Source organism: Papaver somniferum, chromosome 2 (genome assembly GCF_003573695.1).
Source record: "Papaver somniferum cultivar HN1 chromosome 2, ASM357369v1, whole genome shotgun sequence".
Lineage (NCBI taxonomy): Eukaryota > Viridiplantae > Streptophyta > Magnoliopsida > Ranunculales > Papaveraceae > Papaver > Papaver somniferum.
Genome location: NC_039359.1, coordinates 105646078 through 105667827, shown reverse-complemented (window position 1 = coordinate 105667827; position 21750 = coordinate 105646078). Strand labels below are relative to the sequence as shown.

The window sequence follows — 21750 nt, the reverse complement described above, 5'->3', positions numbered from 1 at the left end:
CAGTAAGTCTCTAAAATAAGAAATATATATATATATATACATGAAATAGTAATGGTAGTATTCGGATGCTTAATGTAATATTAGAATTAAAAGAAAATAAATTTATATATTAATAGTATACTTTACATTAATAGCAAAATCTAAAGACTATTAGGATATATTTTAATTTATGAAAACTAAAATTTAGATCATATTAAATTACCAACGCCAATATTTAACAAGATATAACATACATATTCAATCTGAATATATAAAATATATTATATCAATCTTTACGTGAATGTAGAATAATATTTAGAAGATTAAGGCTTAGTGTACCAACTGGACTAGCAACTTGAGAATAAAGAGAATAATACCACAATTGATAATACTATTTGAGTAATTAAGCTAATAGCAGATCCAGAGTAAGTAGTATTTGGAAAATTTAATTTATAAATGATATTACACTAAAATTTAAATATTAGATATTATAAATTGACGTAAAATCGAATTGGGATTACTTATATTGTAAAACAAATAAATTCGGATAACTAAATTGATTAAAATGATGTAAACTATTTATATTTTACAAAGTAAATTTATCAGACTTACACCAGTTACGGTAAAAGTTTAAAAACTAAGTAATCTTAATAAATTAATGCTTATTTATTCCAGCACTGGGGAATAGTGAGGTTGGTTATTCTTGTGTGTTTCTGTGATACTTGTTACGTAGGTAGGCATTGTCAGGCGACGCGAACTTAGACATGGCAACTGCATTCTCGTATCACTAGGCATAGAAGGAAAGATTGCTTCTGATAGTGAACTTATAGATCCAGAATTTTATTTTGAAGCTTATACAATATTTTCCCTTGTAATTAGAACCAGTAACTTACTAAAATAGAAGTTAGTGTAGAGAATTTAAATTTAAAAGTCATAGTTTCCATTATAGAGCTTCATGTAAGAAATTTAGACTTTCTTCTTGGATAGAACTTAAATCAGTATAGTTGAACCTAGAGCCACAAATTTTAGTAGTAGAAGCCACATAGGTTTGTGTTTTGTATCTTGTTGTTTGCGCTTAGATGGGAGATAAGATCATCTCTATAAGGTGGGGAGTTTTTGAAGACCAAAAGGATGGTTTATTTTAAAGGACAAAAATGAATAAGGTCGGGAGAATGTAAAAACCCTTTAGCTCGTCAACGCTATTAGACTAGTCAAGTGACGTATTAGCCGATAATGACTCAACTAGTTTAACACGAACGCTAATTAACAGGAATTAATCTAACAACGATCTAGATACGAAACTAGTATCGTTGAATAGGTCTCGAAAAGTTACGCGAAATGGGCTACTCGAACGTGTCATTCGGATACCGGATGAAGAAGATTTTATCAGATTAGTAAGAATGGCAAAATACCCATTTTGGAGCTTAACCGACCTGGCTTCCCTTAACGTTTGGAAGGGTGCATTTATCATGGGTTGTTGGCGTTATCACCAAGACGTGTCAAGAGAATACTTTAAATTTCTCTTTTCTTCTTCTTTCCTCTTCTTCTCTTCTTCTTCTCTTTTTCTTCTCGTTTCTTCTTTCTTTTCTTCTACTGCTTTGAGAGTCGACCGTGAGGTTCGGTTTGAGAGATCAAAACAGAAGATTTTTGATCAGTAGAAGGTATAGAAGATCATGGAATAGTTTATGGTGATGTTATGATTGTTTGTGGTTGATTCAAGCTCAAAAGAAGAGGTGAAGTAGAGAAAGAATATTAGGTTTTTCTGAAATGAGTTCGATTGAGGATTTATATGATATTAAAGATGAGATCAAGTAAATTAAGATGGGTTTATGTCTAATTGAGTTATGAAGTTGATTCAGTGAAGATCGAGGTGTTAGGGTTTCTGCATGTGGTGTTGGAATTTGATTTGAGTAAGAATTAAGAAGATATAGACGGAATTACAAGATGGTTTGCTTAATTGAAGAGTTGATGGGTGTTTTGAGTTTGAATTAAAGATTGAAGGCAGTTAGGGTTCATGTGTTCTTCCCCAAAGTGGAAATAGGGTTTCAATAGAATTGAATTGGGGAAAAAGTAATTACGTGGGTGCTGGTTCTTGGGTAAGATTCTAATTTCATTTAATATTGGAATTTTAGTTTAAATTGCTTATATTATTGAATTGATGTATTGTAAATGGTACTATTTTGAGTTATGAGTTGTTATTGAAGATACGGTGAAATTGGGATTGTTTGGGAAACTTGGTGTTAAGAGAAGGGTATGGATTGGAACTGTGTTTTGTATTGAATTACAGGGAGGTAGGTTGAATGTTGTAATGCAGTGGCTGGTGGAGTATGGAGTTAGAGTTGAATTGCTAGAGGTTTAGGAACTAAGGAAATTGGTGAAGATGCTTGAAAGGATGATCTGTGCAGTGAGATAGAAATACCTTTTGGAGTGTAATCTGTGTTGATAGTGGTTGGGTGAGTTACAGAGATATGGGTGATGAAATTGAACTGTGGTTGTAGTTTAGTAGGTATTAGAGATGGTATGAGTATTTTTCTGAGAAGATGTACATGGTGGTGGCTTGCTGAGGTAAACTAATTGAACTGAAGTGATGAGTCTAGATGATTGATTTTTGGGTATAACGATTACATAGAGTGGATACTTTTTGTTTGGAATTACAATTATAGGTGATGTTGTTTGTGTTGGCTCTGAACCGTGGATAACATGTGGTGGCAGTTAGCTGTGTGGGTAGTTTGAAGATGATTGTAAGTGTGAAGGTTTAGAGTTGCAGTCACAACTTAAGAGTTGTTGGTGGTTTAGAATTAGTGTTCTGTGACCAGAGAATAATGAAGATGGGTGTTGTGGAGTAGAGAAGATAGGGTTGTGGTCGTTTAGGATTTACTATGGTTAAGATTATAATTTGGAGTTGTGTTTATTTACAGGGAGGAGAGCTGTATCACATAGAAATGTTGGAGTTAGTAATGGTAACTGGATATGGTGTTGTTTGTGAATACGAAGTAAAATGGGTTTGAATAGAGCTGAAATAGGTACACTATTGGTGGTAGTGAGTGTGGTCTCAACTGAAGTGCAGATGGAGTCATACTGTTTTGGTATTGCTGAAATTGGAGATACAACTGTAAGTAGGGGATATGGTGGTTGTATTGTATGAACTGGTGGTGTTGAGATGATTAAATCTATAACTGATATTTGTTGGTGGTAATGGATGTGTAGTGTGGTTTGAAATGGATTTGAACCTCTCTTGTAAAAGCTTGCAACTTTTGTAATTGCAGGTAGGCTGTGTTGTCTTTTTAAATCAATTTTGTATTATAGTTTGAATGAATGAGTTGATTTTGAATTAGAGTTGAAGTTTGTCTGTAATATGAGTATATACCTGATAGTCATCCCAGTCAGCTGACTCAGTTAATCTGACTGAGTCACATGTGTACCTGACCTACCTTAATCAGTCTTAGTAGCTGAGTTAACTCTGTCTTGAATCGGTTTGACCCAATACTGACTCAGTGAACCTTGACTGAGTTAGTTCCTTTGACTTTTGACCTGACTTTACACGTTCACCGTCAGTCTGACCAGTGAGCTATTTTCGCTAGATTCTTAGACTTCTTGTGTGATTAACAGTTAGTCTATATTAACAATGATCGATGCAAAGGATGAACCAGTGGATCGTGGATCTCGGGGTAGGCGTGGCTTGTCATCAAAAGAGGTGGGAATAATTTTAACTCTTTTGTGATTACTGTTGTTTTCTTTTACCAAAGTTTAAGTTTAACAAATTCATGCATTATCTGATTGTGTATTCCATGCATTTTTTTATTTAAAATTCCGAAAGTACGGTTAATTTCTTCTAATCTTTCCATTGCTTGGAAAAGAATTGTAATGCTTTGTTGGTCTTCGTGATTTGTTTGGAAAATAAGAATTTTCATTTGATTGTTTGGAAATGAGAATTTCCATATGTGGTGTATAGGATGACGCTCCTTCATTTATACTACTCACTTTCGAGCCATCTTTAATAGGTGCGGGACGAGTTCACCATATAGCTATCTAGGTGCGGGACGAGTCACCATATTATATATTGTTTGGAAGGAGTTAGTTCCATATACATGATTGTTTACTTATGTGAAATTGGTTGTGTTTAGTGTTTAGGAAAAACAAGAATTGTTTTCAAATCATTTCCAATGATTGCATGAAAATTAAATGTTATTCTTACGGGGCACCCCTTTTAAGGATGATGTGCTCACCCATTTCCACTTTCAGTTTCAGAGACAGATCAGAGTTGCGCAGCAAAAGCTTCAAGGGCCGAGTTCTTTAGTTGTTTAACTTCTGATATGTTTATTATGTTGCATATTATATTTGTAAACCAAACGACTATTGTATATGTATCATTTGAGAGAAGTTCTTGTATATATATATATATTTCTGAACTGGGTTAGTTTTGGGTTAAGTTTTGTAGCAGATTTCTTAATTGAATGTTTAAGTAAATGTTTTGGATTCATAGTGCCTTTTAATTTAGTTAATCTCTTGGATTAGTCAGCTGCTAGCTTTGGGGGCGCTACAAATATCTTCCTGTAAATTGAGGTGCACATCTTAGAAATTAGCAAACGAAGTCGTATAAACTGCGCCGGTTTGTAGACTTACTTACAAATTTTGATCGATAAATGTTTATTGAGAAAAAAACAACAGAATTGAAGAAGACTGCATACCACATACTTAGTCAAGAGCTTGTCTTTAAGATCTTTGAGAGCCGGTTCCAGGTCTGACAAAAGTGTGAACTGCACAAACAGCAAAGAAGATTGAAACAATGATATTAAACTAACAATTTATCTGTTTTGGCAGGCTGAGTAACAGAAAATAGAGAGAGGGCATGCGAAAATGCTATCAAGTAGGACCAAATCACCATCAATGTCCAATTGAAAGTGAAAGCAATTACAATGCACGTTTCCCTACCAATTACATAAGCTCTTCCCTCTACATGTAAGTGGCTGGTGTACACTCGATGACGGTTCTGCTACCTGTCAAAGGATTTGTAAGAATATAAGTGTTAAAAAGTGTCTTTGAGCATCTTATATTTCGAAAAAAAAATAAACAATTTTTATGCAAACTTATGAGCTATTCAATTTTCTCAAACTCTCTTGCATGATGATAGGAGTTTTCAGAATCAATCCTCGAAATATCAGAAGTATTTGTATCATGCTTGCATTCATATAAAATGGATCGTCGGTCCGGGGTAAGACAATACATGAGGTATGACTTGTTCTTGTGGGATACATATACTCATGGAGAGTATGGTACCGACTCCAAACATTCACCCATTGTCTCAACTCAGACAGGTGTGTCAGCAATTGAAAATGGGATTTCTAGTAGGCAGTCTTGATGGATACTAACTAGACAATCAATTCATTCATAGAGAAATACAACCAGGGTCAAGTGAGACATCAACCCAACATTCATTACAATTTCCTAAATCCACAAAGTATTTAAGGATACTTACCCGAGAGAACGACTGAGAATATGAAAAGAAAATTTTATCTGCCTTCTTTCTTCTTTCTCTTTGGCTAATGCAGTGCTCTAATCCCGAGCACCCTACAACACTAAACACTCATAGTTTTAGCACCAAATGAATGAGATAATGTACAACCAAAATAGTTATAAACAACGAAAGATCCCACTTGTGCTAAATGCTATAGTAGCAGTCTTATATAAGATAAAGATAACGTAACATTTTCAAAACCTACAAACTCAACACAGAAAGATGATAAGATGCAAATCTATGCGACTATTGAGGTGAAAATTACCAAAGAGGATTTCAATAGCCAGTGAAACCAAAAGATCACCAAGGAATATGCATACGGCACGACTAGTTAAAAATGTACTTTGTCAAGGTCCTTATGGGATATTCCTTCATCTAACAAGATTTCCACCAAGGTTCTCAGTCAAGATACCCATTAGGTTCACAATAACAACAACTGAAGATAACTACATAAAAAAATGGACATTTTGTTTGATAAACCCTATAAGCTTGAGCAAATAAAGTTTATTTGCTCACCTCGACCATTGTTTCATGTATAGCAGGCTTGTTGAGATACTCTCTAGCTTTCGCTGCTGCATAAGGCTGAGAAGATAAACATCAGAAAAATAATGAATGACAAGAAATTTAAGAAAGAAAATATAAGACAAATTCTCCCGCCTTGTGAATCAACTGAAGAATCGCATCTACTGCCACCATAGAAGTATTAGAGACCAAAATACTGAACACAAATCTTAAGGGTGAAATATAGGCGCAGAACGAAAAATATACACGCACTGTATAAGCAGCAATGTGGGGTATGACATACTGCTGATGCAAACAATGTCTATCATTATCCACCCTAACCGATATGGATCAAGAGAAAAAATTTCTGCAATAATAGCAGCCTTAAGTGCCTAAAGGCTCATGCATCGCGAACTCATCAAAGCTGAGGTACTCAAACACATCACAACTACCAACATGGGCAAGCTTCCGTATTCCTTAACCTGGTGCCTAAAGAGCTCATATAGATGCCCTGGGTTCCTTCACAAACTCTTGTAACACATGAAGTCCAAAAATAAACAATTTTCAAAATCCATAGATTAATTAGGATAGACCCAACTTAATGCTTAGTCACAGATCTTATTGAAACGGGTTGAGATATTTCAACACATAAAAAATTAACAAAAGACCTGGTATTATCCTTTTCTACATTATCCAACTTCAGATATAAAATATTAAAGGACAACCAAAACAATCAAAACAATTTCATAGAAACATATACCTTTTTAGTTCTTCATAAACCAACTCTGACCAGTTCTTCTTCAAACTCAGATGAATTGAAATATAAACAACAAACCATAAAATCAGTTTATAATTTACAACCCAAAAGTATAAATCAAACCCTAAATTGAAAATAGATTAAAATCTCTAAAACAACCTAACAGAAAAAAATATACCTTATAACTCAAGCAAACCCATCATTTATAACTCTGTAACTTCAATTATTTCAAACCTCAGTCACAACAAATCATCACCACCAGCACTTCATTTGCACTGCCTTAAGCCAAGTTATGGTCCCTGATACCAACTACCAGTTCTCCATCTCATTCTGTAGCTCTTTCCCGCCTCATTTTTCTCGGCTCACAGCCATTCTGCAGCTTCAAAACTCAACTAATGCTGTACAATACCATCTCTTGCAATACCAACCACCTTTGGTTCCCTGTAACACAACAGTCCCAATGCACTGTTCTTCTTCCATTAACAACCACCTCTCCTGGCAAGCAATTAACTTCTTCAGCTCATCCTCGGGCTAGGCCAACAACCAAAACCCATCACCACTGCACCTGTAACACCAGCTTACAATTCATTCCACCTGAACATCAATAATATCCATTTCTCACAGTGCACAAACCCATTATAACCACCAGTGCTTCATATCTGAACCAATATACAATCAATTCCATTTCCAACTCGAATTCAGCATATAACCCATCTTTTGTATCAAATACCAACTCATCAGTTCATCTTCATAGTTATCTCTGCTCAAATCTCTTCTCTTGACTGAATTTTAGCATAAAACCCATGACGATCACCGGCACAACAAATTCTTCTTCCCTGTTGCTTCTAATCTTCAAACTCAGAAACCCAATGTTCCTCAGATATCCAAAGTACTTCAGTTCTTCAACCTTGATAAATCCTAAAATGAAAAAACTAAAATCGTATTAGGTTCACATATCAAACACTAAACCGAAAGAGAGAAGAAATTGAAAAACTAAAATTGAAAAAAACAGATTCACAAATGAAATTGAAAAACTGAAATCAAATATTAAACCTTAATTTCGATAAACTTAAATGAAACCCTAGGATTTGATAAACTTAAATCAAAATCTCTAAATCCTAGAAACAAAGTCTCTAAACCATAAAAATCACAACTGAAACCCTAGATATCAAAATCTCTAAACCCTAAAAATTACGTCAAAGATTATACATGGCTGTTGGTTTTAGAGATGAAAGAGAGATGAAGTTGTACACGATGATAGATTTCAGAGATTGAGAAGAGAAGAAAGAGTTCAGAGATGGAGATCGATATGGAGAGGACAAGATAGGAAAGAGTGAGTCTGTGCCTCTGTGGTTGTGGCGGAGAAGAAAATGATGAATGAAATCGATAAGGCAGGATATAGTTTGGGATGAAAGGTGGAAAAAAAAGAAAGAAGGCTTGACCAAAGTTTGACTGGGGCGTATTTACCAGTCCTAGTGTTCCCGACCACACGCGTACTGCGCATGCTTGAACGAAGCGCAGTTTCTATTCGCAACCTTCCTGCGACGGTTACAAAATTCGCAACAGTTATACGCCGCTGCGAAAAATTAGCAACGAGGATTAGCAACAGAAAATTCGCAACGGCGCTAGCGCCGTTGCGAATCTGAGTTGCTAATCCGTAAAATGGTTAGTATGAAGTACGAACCAGGACCAATTTTATTGTTTGAAAGGCTTAGGGTTGATCTTGTATATCATTTCCCATTGATAACTGCTATGTAGTTCTCGTTCGATTGTTGCCTACTATTCATTATATAACATCCTAGTAGCATATGGATATGAGGTCCTCGTCCAAGCTACAAGATCATGTACACATAAAATACGATAATTTCCACCTTGTTAAAGATATAAATGTGCAACCCAAAGACTTAAATGAATAGCCATCATATTTAAGAACAATTTAAATCCAATATGAAAATGTATGCATAGTTTCTGGTCTCTGAGGGACCCTTAGAAGTGAGTAGAGGAAATATAAACTTGATCTAATATATTAAGTGACCCTTAGCTTGAGGCTAAGGATCCTTATTTATAATGAATCAATGGATACAAACCTCCTGACCTGGTGCTACACAAGGTCTACAATAGTTCAGTTATACACATTCTAGAAAATTCTACTACATGGATTTGGGCTTAGCACCTTTATACTTGTCCTCACATTTTATTTTCATTTTTTACTTCACTCGAGTCTGGAGAGTGGATATAAAACCTTATTGTTCTTTTTTCCGGTTCGTTATCTTTTACAGACAGTGTCAACTCTTATTAGTCATTATGATGTTCACTACTTTTGCGTTTTATGATAAAGATAAATGGGATGTAACTTGCACTTTGGTAAGTGTTTATATACATAATTTATTCATTTTTATCTCTATCATTTTCTTAGGGAGATTTCTTCTTCGTTTTTTTTTTTTATTATTTATTCCTTTTTAAAAAAAAATTCTTCTTTTATTCTTCTTTTTCGCTCATCGATCATGTCATCTGTGTTAGAGCATGCTCGGTTGAACTCGCAAGCGTTGTTATCTCAAGCTTGTTTGTCAAGTTTAGTTGTCAAAACTAAAAGTCTTGATTTCTAGTCTACTTATAGCTATGTCTCATATTAGGATAAAATGTGTAGTTGAGCTTTAGACCTTACGACGTTCATCGGTTGAAGACGAAGAACTACCAAAGGGAGCTTGTGGAACTTCATCAACAAAAGGTATGTGGACACTTGAACTCATCTATCACTCAAAAGTCTATTTATATGGTATCTCCTATTGAGACAAAAGTCCTATAGCTATATAGACTTTACATTATACACATTTGATATTTCGAGCTGAGTTTAACTCGCTTACATATTTCTCGAAATATGTGTTGATAAAATTTCGCTTTAACCAAGTTCATCTTTTATTCTTGATGAAAGTCAAAATATGATCATGCGAAAATCGCCTAGTAACATCTTACATGATTTGTGTGAGACAGTCATTTGATGTAGACTCAGAATGTTTCGTATTGATCATTTGATCACTTGAAAATTTCTTTGAAGCTAATAGTTTGTGTGAGACAACTATTCTCGTCTTCCAAGAATGTTTCAATGATTGAAATGGGAGTTTAGAACAATTAACCTTTGATTGGATATAGCATAGTATGCGTACTTGTATGCTAACTGTTGCAAGTGTATTCCAAGTCCGGGAATTTAGTATGCATACCCGTATGCGTACTGATTCAACAGTTGAAGTCCGGGAATTATAGTATGCATACCCGTATGCATACTGATTCAACTGAGTTCGGTCATGAACGACAGTATGCGTACCCGTTTGCATACTGGCGAACAAAACCAAGTCCAGGAACTTAGGTATGCGTACCTGTTTGCATACCTGAGTGGGTTAAGTTCTAAAATTGGTTATGTATATTTACATACTCATGCACAAGTATATTTATATAATAAGGAATGCAATATTTGCAAACCGTGGCTATAATGTTCATGAATTGATTCGAGTGAATCAAAACCGATTTTGCTTCAATTGTGTCTTGTATACTTCTATGAGAATATAAACAATTGAACAATTCTATAACTAGTTTAATTTGAGTCATTTGAACTAGTTGTGTTTAAGATGAACAAGGTTGGTATGAAAGTGTTCATATGGCTAACTTCGGTTAACTATTGTTGAGCCAACCAAGTGTACCCGTTTAGGTACGGTTACCTACATCTAAATTAAGTAACATTTCATTTGTGTGTAATAAGCTAAATCAATCTAATAGTTGAAATATATTAGCTTGAATCTAATCAGGTTTTCATGTAACAGTGAATATTGAATGTTTTGTTACCAAGGTAGCACTGATTGCATACGCTGATTCGAAAATTATAAAGAATAACTCTAGCAACTGGGAAACCTAATCCCCAAACCTCATGTCTAATACTAGTTGCCACTAGAGTCGATTCTCCTTTAATCTAGGTTTTTCCTAAAACCATTATAGGTTAACGACTTAAAGACTTCATTGGGATTCTGAAGCCAGACCCAACTATTTTCTCTGTAGTTGCGTGTTCTGATCTTACTTTGTTCTATCGTATTGGGTACTATCTTCTCTAAGACTTTCTCGAGATTTAATCTCCGATAGGTAATATAAAATATTAATCACAAAGCTCTTCGTCTCATTCTTTGTGATTCCACAATATCTTGTTTCGCTACCATACGATTAAGATTATTATGAGTTGATTGATATTACTAGGATGTTCTTTGAGAATATAAGTTCGGTTTATCAATTGGTTCATGTTCACCTTGATTTATCAAAAGACGGAACAAAAAATCGTAGGTATTTTAGTGGGAGACATATTTATCTATTCAATATACTTTTCTGTGTGAGACAGATTTGTTTATCAAGTCTTCGACTTTGGGTCGTAGAAACTCTTAGTTGTGGGTGAGATCAGCTAAGGGAATCAAGTGCGTAGAGTCCTGCTGGGATTCAAAGGCGTGAGGAATGCCACTGTACCTTAATCAGTGTGAGATTGGTTACGGCTCAACTACATTCCAGTCTGAAGTCAACTTATAGTAGGCTAGAGTCTGTAGCGGCCTAATACATTGTGGTGTTCAAACCTGGACTAGGTCTGGTTTTTTTTTGCATTTGCGGTTTCCTCGTTGACAAAACTTCTGGTGTCTGTGTTATTTCTTTTCCGCATTATATTTTCTATATAATTGAAATATCACAGGTTGTGCGTAGTTCAATCAATTAGTAAATTCAACCTTTGGTTGTTGATTGAAATTGATTGACGCTTGGATATTGGTCTTTGGTACCATCCAAGTTATTTCTCATATTAATCCGGCTCACAGATTTCTATCTGTTCGATTGCATATTGATTTGAGAAATTGAGATATAATTCTTGGATATATTTTCCTTGATTGAGTCTGACTGTCTAGTTGATTCTCTTGGAATTATATTGGAGTTAGTCCATACAGATTGCCTAAACGAAATATTGGGTGTGGTTGATAGATCTCCACTTTTTCAATCTGACAAGCGGTTCTTCAACGTCTTTTTAAATGGGTTTTCCGTTTTGTTGATTTTTGGTGTGTGTGGCTGCTCTTTTCCTTCCGCTTTCAAGTATTTATTTTACTGTCTTCGATGAAGGCATAATAGTGGTAGTTATAGATCATTTGACCGGTGATGGTAGTTAGAGCGTCCACAGTGGTGCGAGCATAACTAAAGACCAAAGACTAAAAAAAAAGATCAAATTTGGGTTTAGTCCGTCCTGTGACGTAGCGGGTGACGAGTAAATTTGGTCGCGCGTTGATATAAAGTCCGCTTCATCGTCCAGCGTAGATAAAGATTACGCCTGGCATGGGGCGTTGATAAAGATAACGCCTGGTATGAGGCGTTGATAAAGACAACGCCTGTATGGGGCGTGAACTATAGCAACGCCTGGTGTGTGGGACGGAGATTATACGTTCGCCCGGGTTCAAAAATAAAAAAAAAAAAAAATGGGGCGTTGATAAAGACAACGCCCCAACCAAAGTTTTGTAAACTTTTCAAATTTGGGTTCATGACTATATCAACGCCCCATTCAAATTTGGTGTCCGGCGTTGATTATACCAACGCCCCATCAGGCGGACATTATATCAACGCCCCATGCCAGGCGTTGATTATACCAACGCCCCATTCAGGCGGACATTATACTAACGCCCCATCCAGGCGGACATTATACCAACGCCCTGCATCAGGCGTTAACTTTACGAACGCGCGGCTACAGGCGGACATTATACCAACGCCCGTCGGGTAGGCAGGACTACATTTGGATTTGGTCTTAATCGCCGACCAAATTTGGTCCGAGTTTTACTCTTTGATCAAATTTTGATCGATGGTCCGTCCCATTACGCCAGCCCACTCGACACCAAATTTGGATTTAGTCGTCCACTGCAGTTGCTCTTAAAGAGGATACATAGTTTGACGGCTGCTCCTCATACGAATGATGTTGTTGGGGCTGATTCTTTGACGGATGTTACAATTTTAGAGTTTCGAGAAGACAATACCACACCAAGAACGAGGTTAAATTACAAAACAATTTTGAGTAATTACCAGTAACAATTATGGAATCTTAAAAATTCCTACTAAGTGTTTTTGAGTAAAATGTAAATTAAAATATTAGAAACTAAAGTAATCAAATTAGTACAAACTAAATTAACAATGACAAAGTTTTTTGATCGGCCGAAATCGGTGTGGATCAGCATTGGCGTACATCGAACATTTAAAACTTTGATTTGAATTTTGCATTTTTCGTTGAAGGGAAACCAATGAACGAGTGAAAGCATTTTTATACTTTGACAAACTAATTATGTTTGAGGTATGAGGGAGGATCCCCTCATACTCCTATTTTCACACTATCTCACACTTTAAACGTCTTTTTTAATGAACAAAAATCAACTGATAATATATTTGAAGTTAATCTTTTAGGGATATGTTTGTCTTGCAAAGATTTACATACCCACAAAAAATAAGCACATTCTGAAATACTAAAAACCTCATCATCTACCGGTCTAAATTTAAACGGTTAATAATTCGTTGCTTTTCATCGGTTGATTTCCAAAGTAGTGGATGGGTGGAGTTATACATTTCGGAATGTGCTCAGTTTTAATAGGTTTGTAGAGCTTTGTAAAACGAACATATTCCAAAAATATTAGTTTCAAATATGCTATAATTTGATATTTATTCACATAAAGATAAACGTTTAAAATGTGAGAATAAAAATGTGAAGAGATTTCCGTTGATATGTTTATAGTTGCTTTAGAGATTAGATTAGAATATTTAGAAAAGGGCGAAGTCAAATGGTAGTGATATAGAATAGCTTTGTTTACGGGTATTAATTACGTTGACTTTATATATGTTAGTAAACTATTTTCTTACTTGAAGTTTTAATCTTACTTTGAAGTTTTAAATCTGTTTGCCTATTTGTGGTACAGAGTAGTTTGCAACTTGATCACATTAGTCCATTAGTGATGGTACTAGTATAATTATAAGGATAGGATTGAGAAGTTCATCCACAGCTGTTATTGGAATATCATGAGTTGTAAAGCGGTTCACTTTCATAGTAGTATTTTATTCGAAAAGTACGAATTCGAATTTCCATGTAGAAGTGTCCGACTCCCAATGATATAAGCAACCCCAAAATTTGATCCCTCAATAATGGCGTTTGTCAATGATAAAAATTCTGTCACTCCTCACCGACTGTCCTCCGGTTCACTTTTCAACCAATTCTCTACCGGTCACTCTTCTTGTTCATTAGATTATTATGATTTTTCTATACTTATTGTTTTAGAGGAGGATTCATGGACACTCTTAGATAAACAGGGTCGGACAAGATTTGCGTCATTTTCTCTGCAAAACCCAAACGATAATGAATTTAAGTCTAATAGTTTGATGATATATTTTTCTTACAAGACTCTACATTCATACAAAAAATGAGCACAATTCGAGATGTATAAAACCACCATATACCCCTTTATTAGTCGTTCAAAATTAATGGTTGAAAGTAAGATCAGTAGATGATCAGGTTTGCTATCTCGAATTGTATTCATTTTTGGTAAGAATATAAAGTCTTATAATAATAACATAACATTAAAATATTAGACTTAAATTTATTGTCATTTGAGTTTATTCAAAAAAATGGCACAAATCTTATCCGACTTTATCCATCTAAGAATGTCTATGAATTCTCACATTCTTTTAACCGTATAATTTACTCCTATTGTTTGTCATCTGACATGAATATATCTAAGCTGAAAACAACACTCAAAAGACCCAAAGACCTTTGCTTGGGCAAACAAACCTCCACACGCTTCCGCACGTGGGAGAGAACACGATTTCTCCTGTTATTTTGATGTGTAGCTATGTCTACACTACCCACCTAGTCCTAGTGCAATCACCACACCAAAATGTCAACAAAGGATTGAAAAGCAAGCTTCTGCTGTGTAAATTTTCTTACACGTTAGCTATCCTCGAATCAGTTAATTCCACGTGTAATACGAACATTAACACGCATGTTTTGATGTATTAGTGTTTCACAGGCTAATAAAATCAAGTGGTTGGATAGGTACGTGGCGTGGTGTCACGCATTTGTGAATGACCACAGATCAAACCGCACCACAGACTAAATTTATTCCTAAAATAAAAATCATCTCAAATTTGTCCTTTTTTTTTCTTTCTTCTTCTTCGAAATCTTAACTTCTTCGGAGAGAAAGAGAGACACACACAGAGAGAGAAAGGATCTTCTTCGTATATCGTTGCCTTTCTCTCTCTCAATTTGTTCTTAAAATCTTATATCCAGATTTTTAGGTTTAAATTTCGTTAAAAGATGAATGAAAAAGCTAACGTTTCCAAAGAGCTCAATGCCAGGCATAAAAAGGTTAATTTTCTTCTTTTTTTTCTTGATTTTAATTTGATTGTAGGTTTTTATTTGTTTGATCTGTAAGATTAGAACCTTGAATCGGTTGTACTGTAATTTCTTATGAGTGTTTAGAAGGTAGGGAATTTAAGATTTTTGCCGAATAGAGAGAATGATTCTTGATTTGGAATCCAATTTGGTATAATAGAAATTCGTAGATTCAAGAATTAAATTTTTTACTAAGTTAATTTGGTTGTTGAATGTTTCTGGTTAGCTGGTAGTGTATTGTGAAAATAGTAGTCTTTCATATACTTACACAAGTAATGAATTGGTTGGCAAATTGGATGAATAAATTCTTATTGAGATCTTTGCTGGGTATGGTGAAAAGATTGAATTGATTTTGGTGTTTAAAGTATTTGATTGGATTCACATGGTATTTGCTTGCATCCATGTTCAAACAATATCTTATTGCTGTTAGTTGCACCGGCCACCATGTATAAACTATTAAAGATTGCTCAATTCGAGATCTCTATGGGAAAATACTATCTTTCAGCTAATGAGTTATTTATGAGTTATTTGAATTCCCTAATGAGTTATTTCATTTTATTTTTCTTTTATGATGAGAAGGAATTCCTGTGGTTATTTATGTATCCTCAACTTTTTTTTTATATTTATTTGCAGATATTGGAGGGGCTTCTTAAGTTGCCGGAGAATAGAGAATGTGCTGACTGCAAAAGCAAGTAAGTTCGTCGCCCACTTCAATTTCTATACTAGTTATACAATTTCAGCGTAGACGTTCTAAAGAATGGAGAAACAAATTAATCCTATGGCGTGGAAGATCTATTTCATGGAATTGTCTTAGTTTGTTGTGGGGGTCCACCTTTCTGCTGTTAATATTTGTTTCTTTATTATGTAGAGGACCACGATGGGCTAGTGTGAATCTGGGAATATTTATATGCATGCAATGTTCAGGAATCCATAGAAGTCTTGGGGTACACATATCCAAGGTACAGTTGTTTCCAGTTGCATTATTTCCAGCTATGAAGTTTAAATAGCATATCTCATTGCGCTGTAGGCTGAAACTATGATAGGGGTTGTATATCTTTCATGACTGTTTAATGATACCGCAGCTTCCAGAACCTTACTCGACGAATGTGTATTTGTTTTTCCTTTCTTTTCCTTTCTTTGATGAGAGCTTAGACACATTGGTGATATTGGTAGAAACAATGCTTGTTAAAACATGTTCAGCCATTATGGTTCGACCTCTCAAGTTGAATTAAAAGAGAAACCATGTGACCAAAAATGTAATCGATTAGATTATTGTTAAGGTACTAGCAGTTTATCTGTATCTTATACTAACATACATTTTATATTCCCAAGACAATCCAAGATTCTTTATCAGAATAGATGGGCAAGGTAGAATGATTAAAGCTCTTTCTTTGTCTGCTGAAAAGAAAAAAAAGAATAGCTCTATTCATTTATGATGTATAATAAATGAGCTAGATCGGATATTCAACTCTAATCATGTCTTATTTCAACCACCTGACACATTTAACCATCCCATTGTATCCCCTGTTACAACCATTCACAGGTTTCTAGTTTGTGATTAAAACCATGAGTTTCACAAGTGAGTTCTTAGTAACTTCCACATTTTGTCTTGCTTCTGTTGTGATGAATATGAGATTAAGGTCAAAGTGTTATTCGTTATTTGTACCAAGAAAGATGGGTTGTGACATCCAATGAGTCTGCTCCCCTCCTTTATATTGCTTCAACTGCGTCATCACCAGTATCTTCTTATATTTGCAAGGTCTTCTAGTTTGTACTTGTTTATATTGTATTCAGTTAGGTACTGTTTCCTCGAGTATATGTACTAAAGCATCCTATGTAACAAGGGGGGTCCTTCTAGATTTTGCCTTGACGATACTTGTGTCCAACACCACTTGAACTCGTTTTTGACGTATATGAATCTATAACACACACAAGGTTAATGTTGTTTATACGTGATAGTTTCTGTTGCTAATGTGCAAGTGCTTTCATTTTTTAGCTAGTCCCAACTCACTGAGTCTGACAACTTTTACCATTGTTGTTCAACACGACTGCCACTGTAATCAGTGTTTTTAAAAGGGCGCGCTTCAGGCCCAGGATGCTTTAGCGGCACTTTGTCAATTATATATATATATGAGAAAACAAAAATGGGTGTTAAAGCCCTGTAGGGCCTGTTTTATTGTTTTCTAACTATATACTAATATTAAAAAATCTAATTTGCTTAGTTAGGCAGTATCAGTGTGCCATATGCTTAGATATTTTAATAGTTCCTTTTGTTATGTTGACAACTTCTTAATTTTCTTTTATTATGTTGACAACTTCTTAGTTTTCTTTTATTATGTTGACAACTTCTTATTTATACATATTATTATATATTTTGCAAAGCTCGCTTTCGCTTTATGCTTTCGCAGCGCTTTATGCTTTCGCAGCGCTTTATGCTTTGATGCGAGTGCGCTCCACGCCACGCTTTCGCTTTTTAAAACCTTGACTGTAATTGTTAAATAGCTGTTATCCATCTAATTTTTATAAAAATCTGCTACAGGTGAGATCTGCCACACTTGATACATGGCTTCCTGAGCAGGTTGCATTTATCCAATGTAAGAACTTTATTTGCTACCAACCTTCAAACAATTTTTTTTTTGTCATCACGCTTTACTATTGAGTTCAAATTGATAATGGTTGCTCGTACCCTACCTGATGCCTAATGTGGTGATATGCAGCAATGGGAAATGAGAAGTCCAACAGCTACTGGGAAGCAGAACTACCCCCAAATTACGACAGGGTTGGGATTGAAAACTTTATTCGTGCAAAGTATGTATATGTAAAATTCTTCACACTGAGATAGTTCTAGTACCAATTCGTGTGCAGTGTTTTATGGACTACGAACTTAGGGTATTCATCTCTTTACTAAAGACTGGTAATATGTCGCTCCATTAGGTATGAAGACAAAAGGTGGGTTTCCAGGGATGCAAAATCTAAGTCACCTTCAGAGGTGCGGGAAGAGAAGGCTTCTGCTAGCAGGCAGAGACCCGCGGATAGAGTCGAGCATGGGTACTCGGGCCGCTCAGAACATGCTTCTGAAGTGCGGAGGAACACTACACCTGCTACAAGAAGTAGTGTTTCTGCTACAAGAATCAATCTTCCTGCTACAAAAATTAGCAGTCCTCCAGCTCCTAAAGTATCTGTGCAGGTAATGTATCACGTGCATTGATTCATTTTATTACGTGCATTCAATTTGTCCTTCACATACTGCAATTTTTGGTTAATTTTTTTTCGTTGTTTTCTTCAAACCCATATAACTAAATGAAGTCATAACATATTAACAATGTACATAATAGCTGTGAATATCTGTTATGACTTATGAAATTACCCTTTGACTTTTTGGTGCCTATCTTAATTTGTTATCTTCACCATGCCTCCATTTACCTTTGATTTAAAGTTCTTTAACTGAAGAAGGTTGTTCTGTACATCATGCCCGGATATATATTGTCTGGCATAACATTGGGGCTTATATTCTCTATGGTTTATCGGACAATTTAACCAAATATCTTTCTTTCTGTTACCTGCTTTTATGGTCTACTCGAGATAAAGAACTTTATACTGACTTGTTTGAATTCATACACAGGTCTCTGGTGAACCTAAACCTGCATCAGTAGTTATAAAACCAGAACAAGCAGATTCAAAAACAGTAGGAACAGCTCCTGCACCTGTTGCAGCACCTCCAAAAGTTGATTTTGCCACCGACCTTTTCAACATGCTCTCCATGGATGGACCTAGCGAAAATGGCTCAGACACATCCCCCCATAATGATAATGGATGGGCGGGATTCCAGTGTATGTGTTTCACCCTCCAAAAGTGACATTGCTTTTTCTTGTTGTCACCTACTTACCTTTATCATCCCTGCTTATTTTGTAACATATCTGATGCCTTCAAACATTGAAAACTTTCAGCTGCAGAGCCAGCTTCTTCAGCAGAAAATGCTGCCACAAGTAAACCTGTTGAAAATAAGACTCAGACCTCTACAGGGATTGAGGATCTATTTAAAGATTCCCCTTCAGCCACACTAGCACCACAGAAAGCTCAGAAAGATGTAAAAGGGGACATTTTGAGCTTGTTTGAAAAGGTACATGCTGCAAGTGTGTAACCTTTAGTTCTTTCTGTAGCGCATTCATTGTGTTCCGCGAGTAAATTATGCGTTGCAGTCTACTTCAGTTTTAACAAAAATGAACCAAGATTTTTTTTTTCAATTAGTTCGTCTTGATGATGTCTTTTTTTTTTCAATTTCTTTTGTTGCTTAATCTAGTGTCCACTTATCTCGTGCTGCAGTCCAATATGGTGTCGCCATTTGCTCTCCATCAGCAGCAACTTGCTATGTTGGCACAGCAACAATCTCTTATAATGGCTGCTGCTGCTGCAGCCAAGCCAAGTGGTGGGATCACAATGCCTGTGAATTCCTCGCAACCTGGCTCCAATGGGGCTCACGTAGCTGGTGCTGGCATGGCACCCCAGAACTGGCCAAATATGGGGTACCAAGTTCCAGGCATGATGGCGCAAGTGGGTGGATCAAATGATTTGCAGAAATTTATGCAGCAGGTACTGCCAAGAAATCAATATCATTTACAGTTTGTACTCTAGTGTTGTATGAAGGTGCTTAATTAAATTTGCTTTTGTGCCAGGTGGCACATGTTAGGACATCACAGCCATTAGGAAATTCTTTCTCTACACCCGGGTATTGATCTCATCAAATTAACATGTTAACTTTGTACTCTTCTTCGCAAGAACTTCAGAGATGTCGCTGTGCTTATTATTATTTTCTTTCTAGATATGAGTTATTTAGTAGAGACGATGATTACGTTGATACAAAATAGATGTCTGTGGCAATAACTATACGTCATTCTCCAGACGTATTGTCGATGCAACTAAAATACACCATTTGGTGCTCAAGTGCTTATAGCGGGCATTTGATGCAGATGTGGAAGTTATTAAAACTGTTCACTTTGATATTGTGAATGGTTATTTACTAGGAAATAGGTATTCAATAAGTTGGTGGCACATTTGATGTGAACGATAACATTTAGAAACCATGACCCTTGGTTTATTTTTTCTGTTGCTTGCAGCATGTATACTATGAGCCCAGTTGGTCCAACCAATGGCACCAGTGAACTGAGTAGGTCTTCCCCCACGGCGGCTTCCGTTTCATCTGTCACTCCAACCAGATCGGGAAATGACTTCGATTTTTCATCACTGACACAAGGGATGTTCTCAAAACCCTAGATGATGGCAGCATTGCTAGGAACAGTAAATTGTTTGTATTTTCCCATACCAAAAAGAAGGAAAATTTGATTTTGATTTTTCGTTGTTAGGAAATATATCGCTTGTTGAGGAGGTTTTCTTCTGCAGCAGGGTTGTAAGCTCTTTGTAGAGATGGCTTCAGCTTTTTTAATTATTTAATGATGGTTCATTTGTACAAGTAGATGGATTGGATGTATTTGGAGTAATAAAGTCTACACTCTTTTAATGAGGCTCCAAATTAGGGGTGGGACTTGGTCGGGTTAGAAGGCTTGGCTGAGGTAAGCCCCCAGATTGCCCATTGAACCCGTGGAACCCGTGGAAGTCTTTCCCATGGACGCAACGCAACAATTAAGCATATATAATTATGTTGTATTCTTTGGTTCTAGGTCCATTCAAATTAAGAATTCCTCGGCTCACCGATATTAAACTAGCTTTAGAGATTCTCAACTACAAGAACAAGTCATGAGGAGATCGGCAAGATAACCTATTTCATAGTCCACGTGGATGGACAAACACATCTTCTCCCGGTGGGGAAAGAGAACACCGGTGAAGATTGAGATGATCAACCTTAGTTTGCTCGACCCCGGTTGAGTTGTGTCTCGGCGCAGCATCAATCAATTAGAGTCGACCATTGCCATCTTCGACGACAATGGCTATATTTCTGATCGTTAATCCAACAATTATATGTCCGTCCTACCTATATAAATCTTCTTCCATCAGCCAATAAACTCACGCAACTTTTATCAAATTTCACAGTCATCAATTTCTTCATGGCGAGTTTGGATGCAAATTTTTTTAAAAGTGAGATTTATGTGTCCAAGGAATTCGATGGAATTAGGTTTCCTTCGGTATGTTTGGTTTCCCAAATTCCCGGAATCATGTTTCCTATGGGAATCACTTTTCCACCAAATTCTCCATATGGAGTTCGACCCCTTTCCCTTAAGATTTGCAGGGAAACTTATCAGAGGATTTGTGGACTCATTTTTTTCAATCGTAAAATTCCATATATATATAATTTTACGATTCTGAGTAATGCCAAACACTACATGGACTTTAAAACAAGGGAATCTGATGAATCCTAGATATTTTAACTGAATTACCAAATACGCGAGGGATTTGCATGAATCCCGACATTTTTAATCCCATGGAATCATAAATTCCGCGGGATTGTGAATTCTGCAACCAAACCCTCAATTGATATATTTCTTGTTTTCAGTTGTTTTAATTATTTTTTCTTTCTTATGGATCCTGATTTGGAAAAATGAGGAATCACAGATAATT

General features: G+C 35.9%; 1 protein-coding gene and 3 long non-coding RNA genes across 4 annotated transcripts; 2 read left to right on the top strand and 2 right to left on the bottom strand.

Annotated features, from left to right (window-relative positions):
* Positions 1-530: 530 nt before the first annotated feature.
* On the top strand, positions 531-4408 carry LOC113348679. Its single transcript, XR_003359761.1, has 2 exons — positions 531-3673; positions 4222-4408. It is a non-coding gene; the product is annotated as an uncharacterized LOC113348679 (long non-coding RNA).
* A 175-nt stretch (positions 4409-4583) lies between these two features.
* Positions 4584-5541, bottom strand: LOC113348681. The gene is made up of 3 exons (XR_003359763.1): positions 5456-5541; positions 4912-4976; positions 4584-4736 (listed from the first exon to the last, which is right to left on the bottom strand). It is a non-coding gene; the product is annotated as an uncharacterized LOC113348681 (long non-coding RNA).
* Positions 5542-5769: 228 nt separating this feature from the next.
* Positions 5770-7622, bottom strand: LOC113348682. Its single transcript, XR_003359764.1, has 4 exons — positions 6931-7622; positions 6756-6793; positions 6011-6076; positions 5770-5869 (listed from the first exon to the last, which is right to left on the bottom strand). It is a non-coding gene; the product is annotated as an uncharacterized LOC113348682 (long non-coding RNA).
* A 7324-nt stretch (positions 7623-14946) lies between these two features.
* Positions 14947-20698, top strand: LOC113348677 (ADP-ribosylation factor GTPase-activating protein AGD5-like). Its single transcript, XM_026592528.1, has 11 exons — positions 14947-15153; positions 15814-15872; positions 16049-16139; positions 17720-17774; positions 17898-17988; positions 18115-18367; positions 18803-19010; positions 19128-19300; positions 19504-19770; positions 19854-19906; positions 20295-20698. Exons 1-11 carry the CDS (start codon positions 15103-15105, stop codon positions 20449-20451), a joined length of 1458 nt encoding a protein of 485 aa, XP_026448313.1. The 5' UTR covers positions 14947-15102; the 3' UTR covers positions 20452-20698.
* The last annotated feature ends 1052 nt before the right edge of the window (positions 20699-21750 follow it).

Coding starts and splice junctions, on each gene's coding strand:
- LOC113348677 (XM_026592528.1), top strand. CDS start 15,103: ATGAATGAAAAAGCTAACGTTTCCAAAGAGCTCAATGCCAGGCATAAA. Junction 19,011..19,127: donor TGGATGGGCGGGATTCCAGT/GTATGTGTTTCA, acceptor GAAAACTTTCAG/CTGCAGAGCCAGCTTCTTCA. Junction 19,771..19,853: donor TGCAGAAATTTATGCAGCAG/GTACTGCCAAGA, acceptor CTTTTGTGCCAG/GTGGCACATGTTAGGACATC.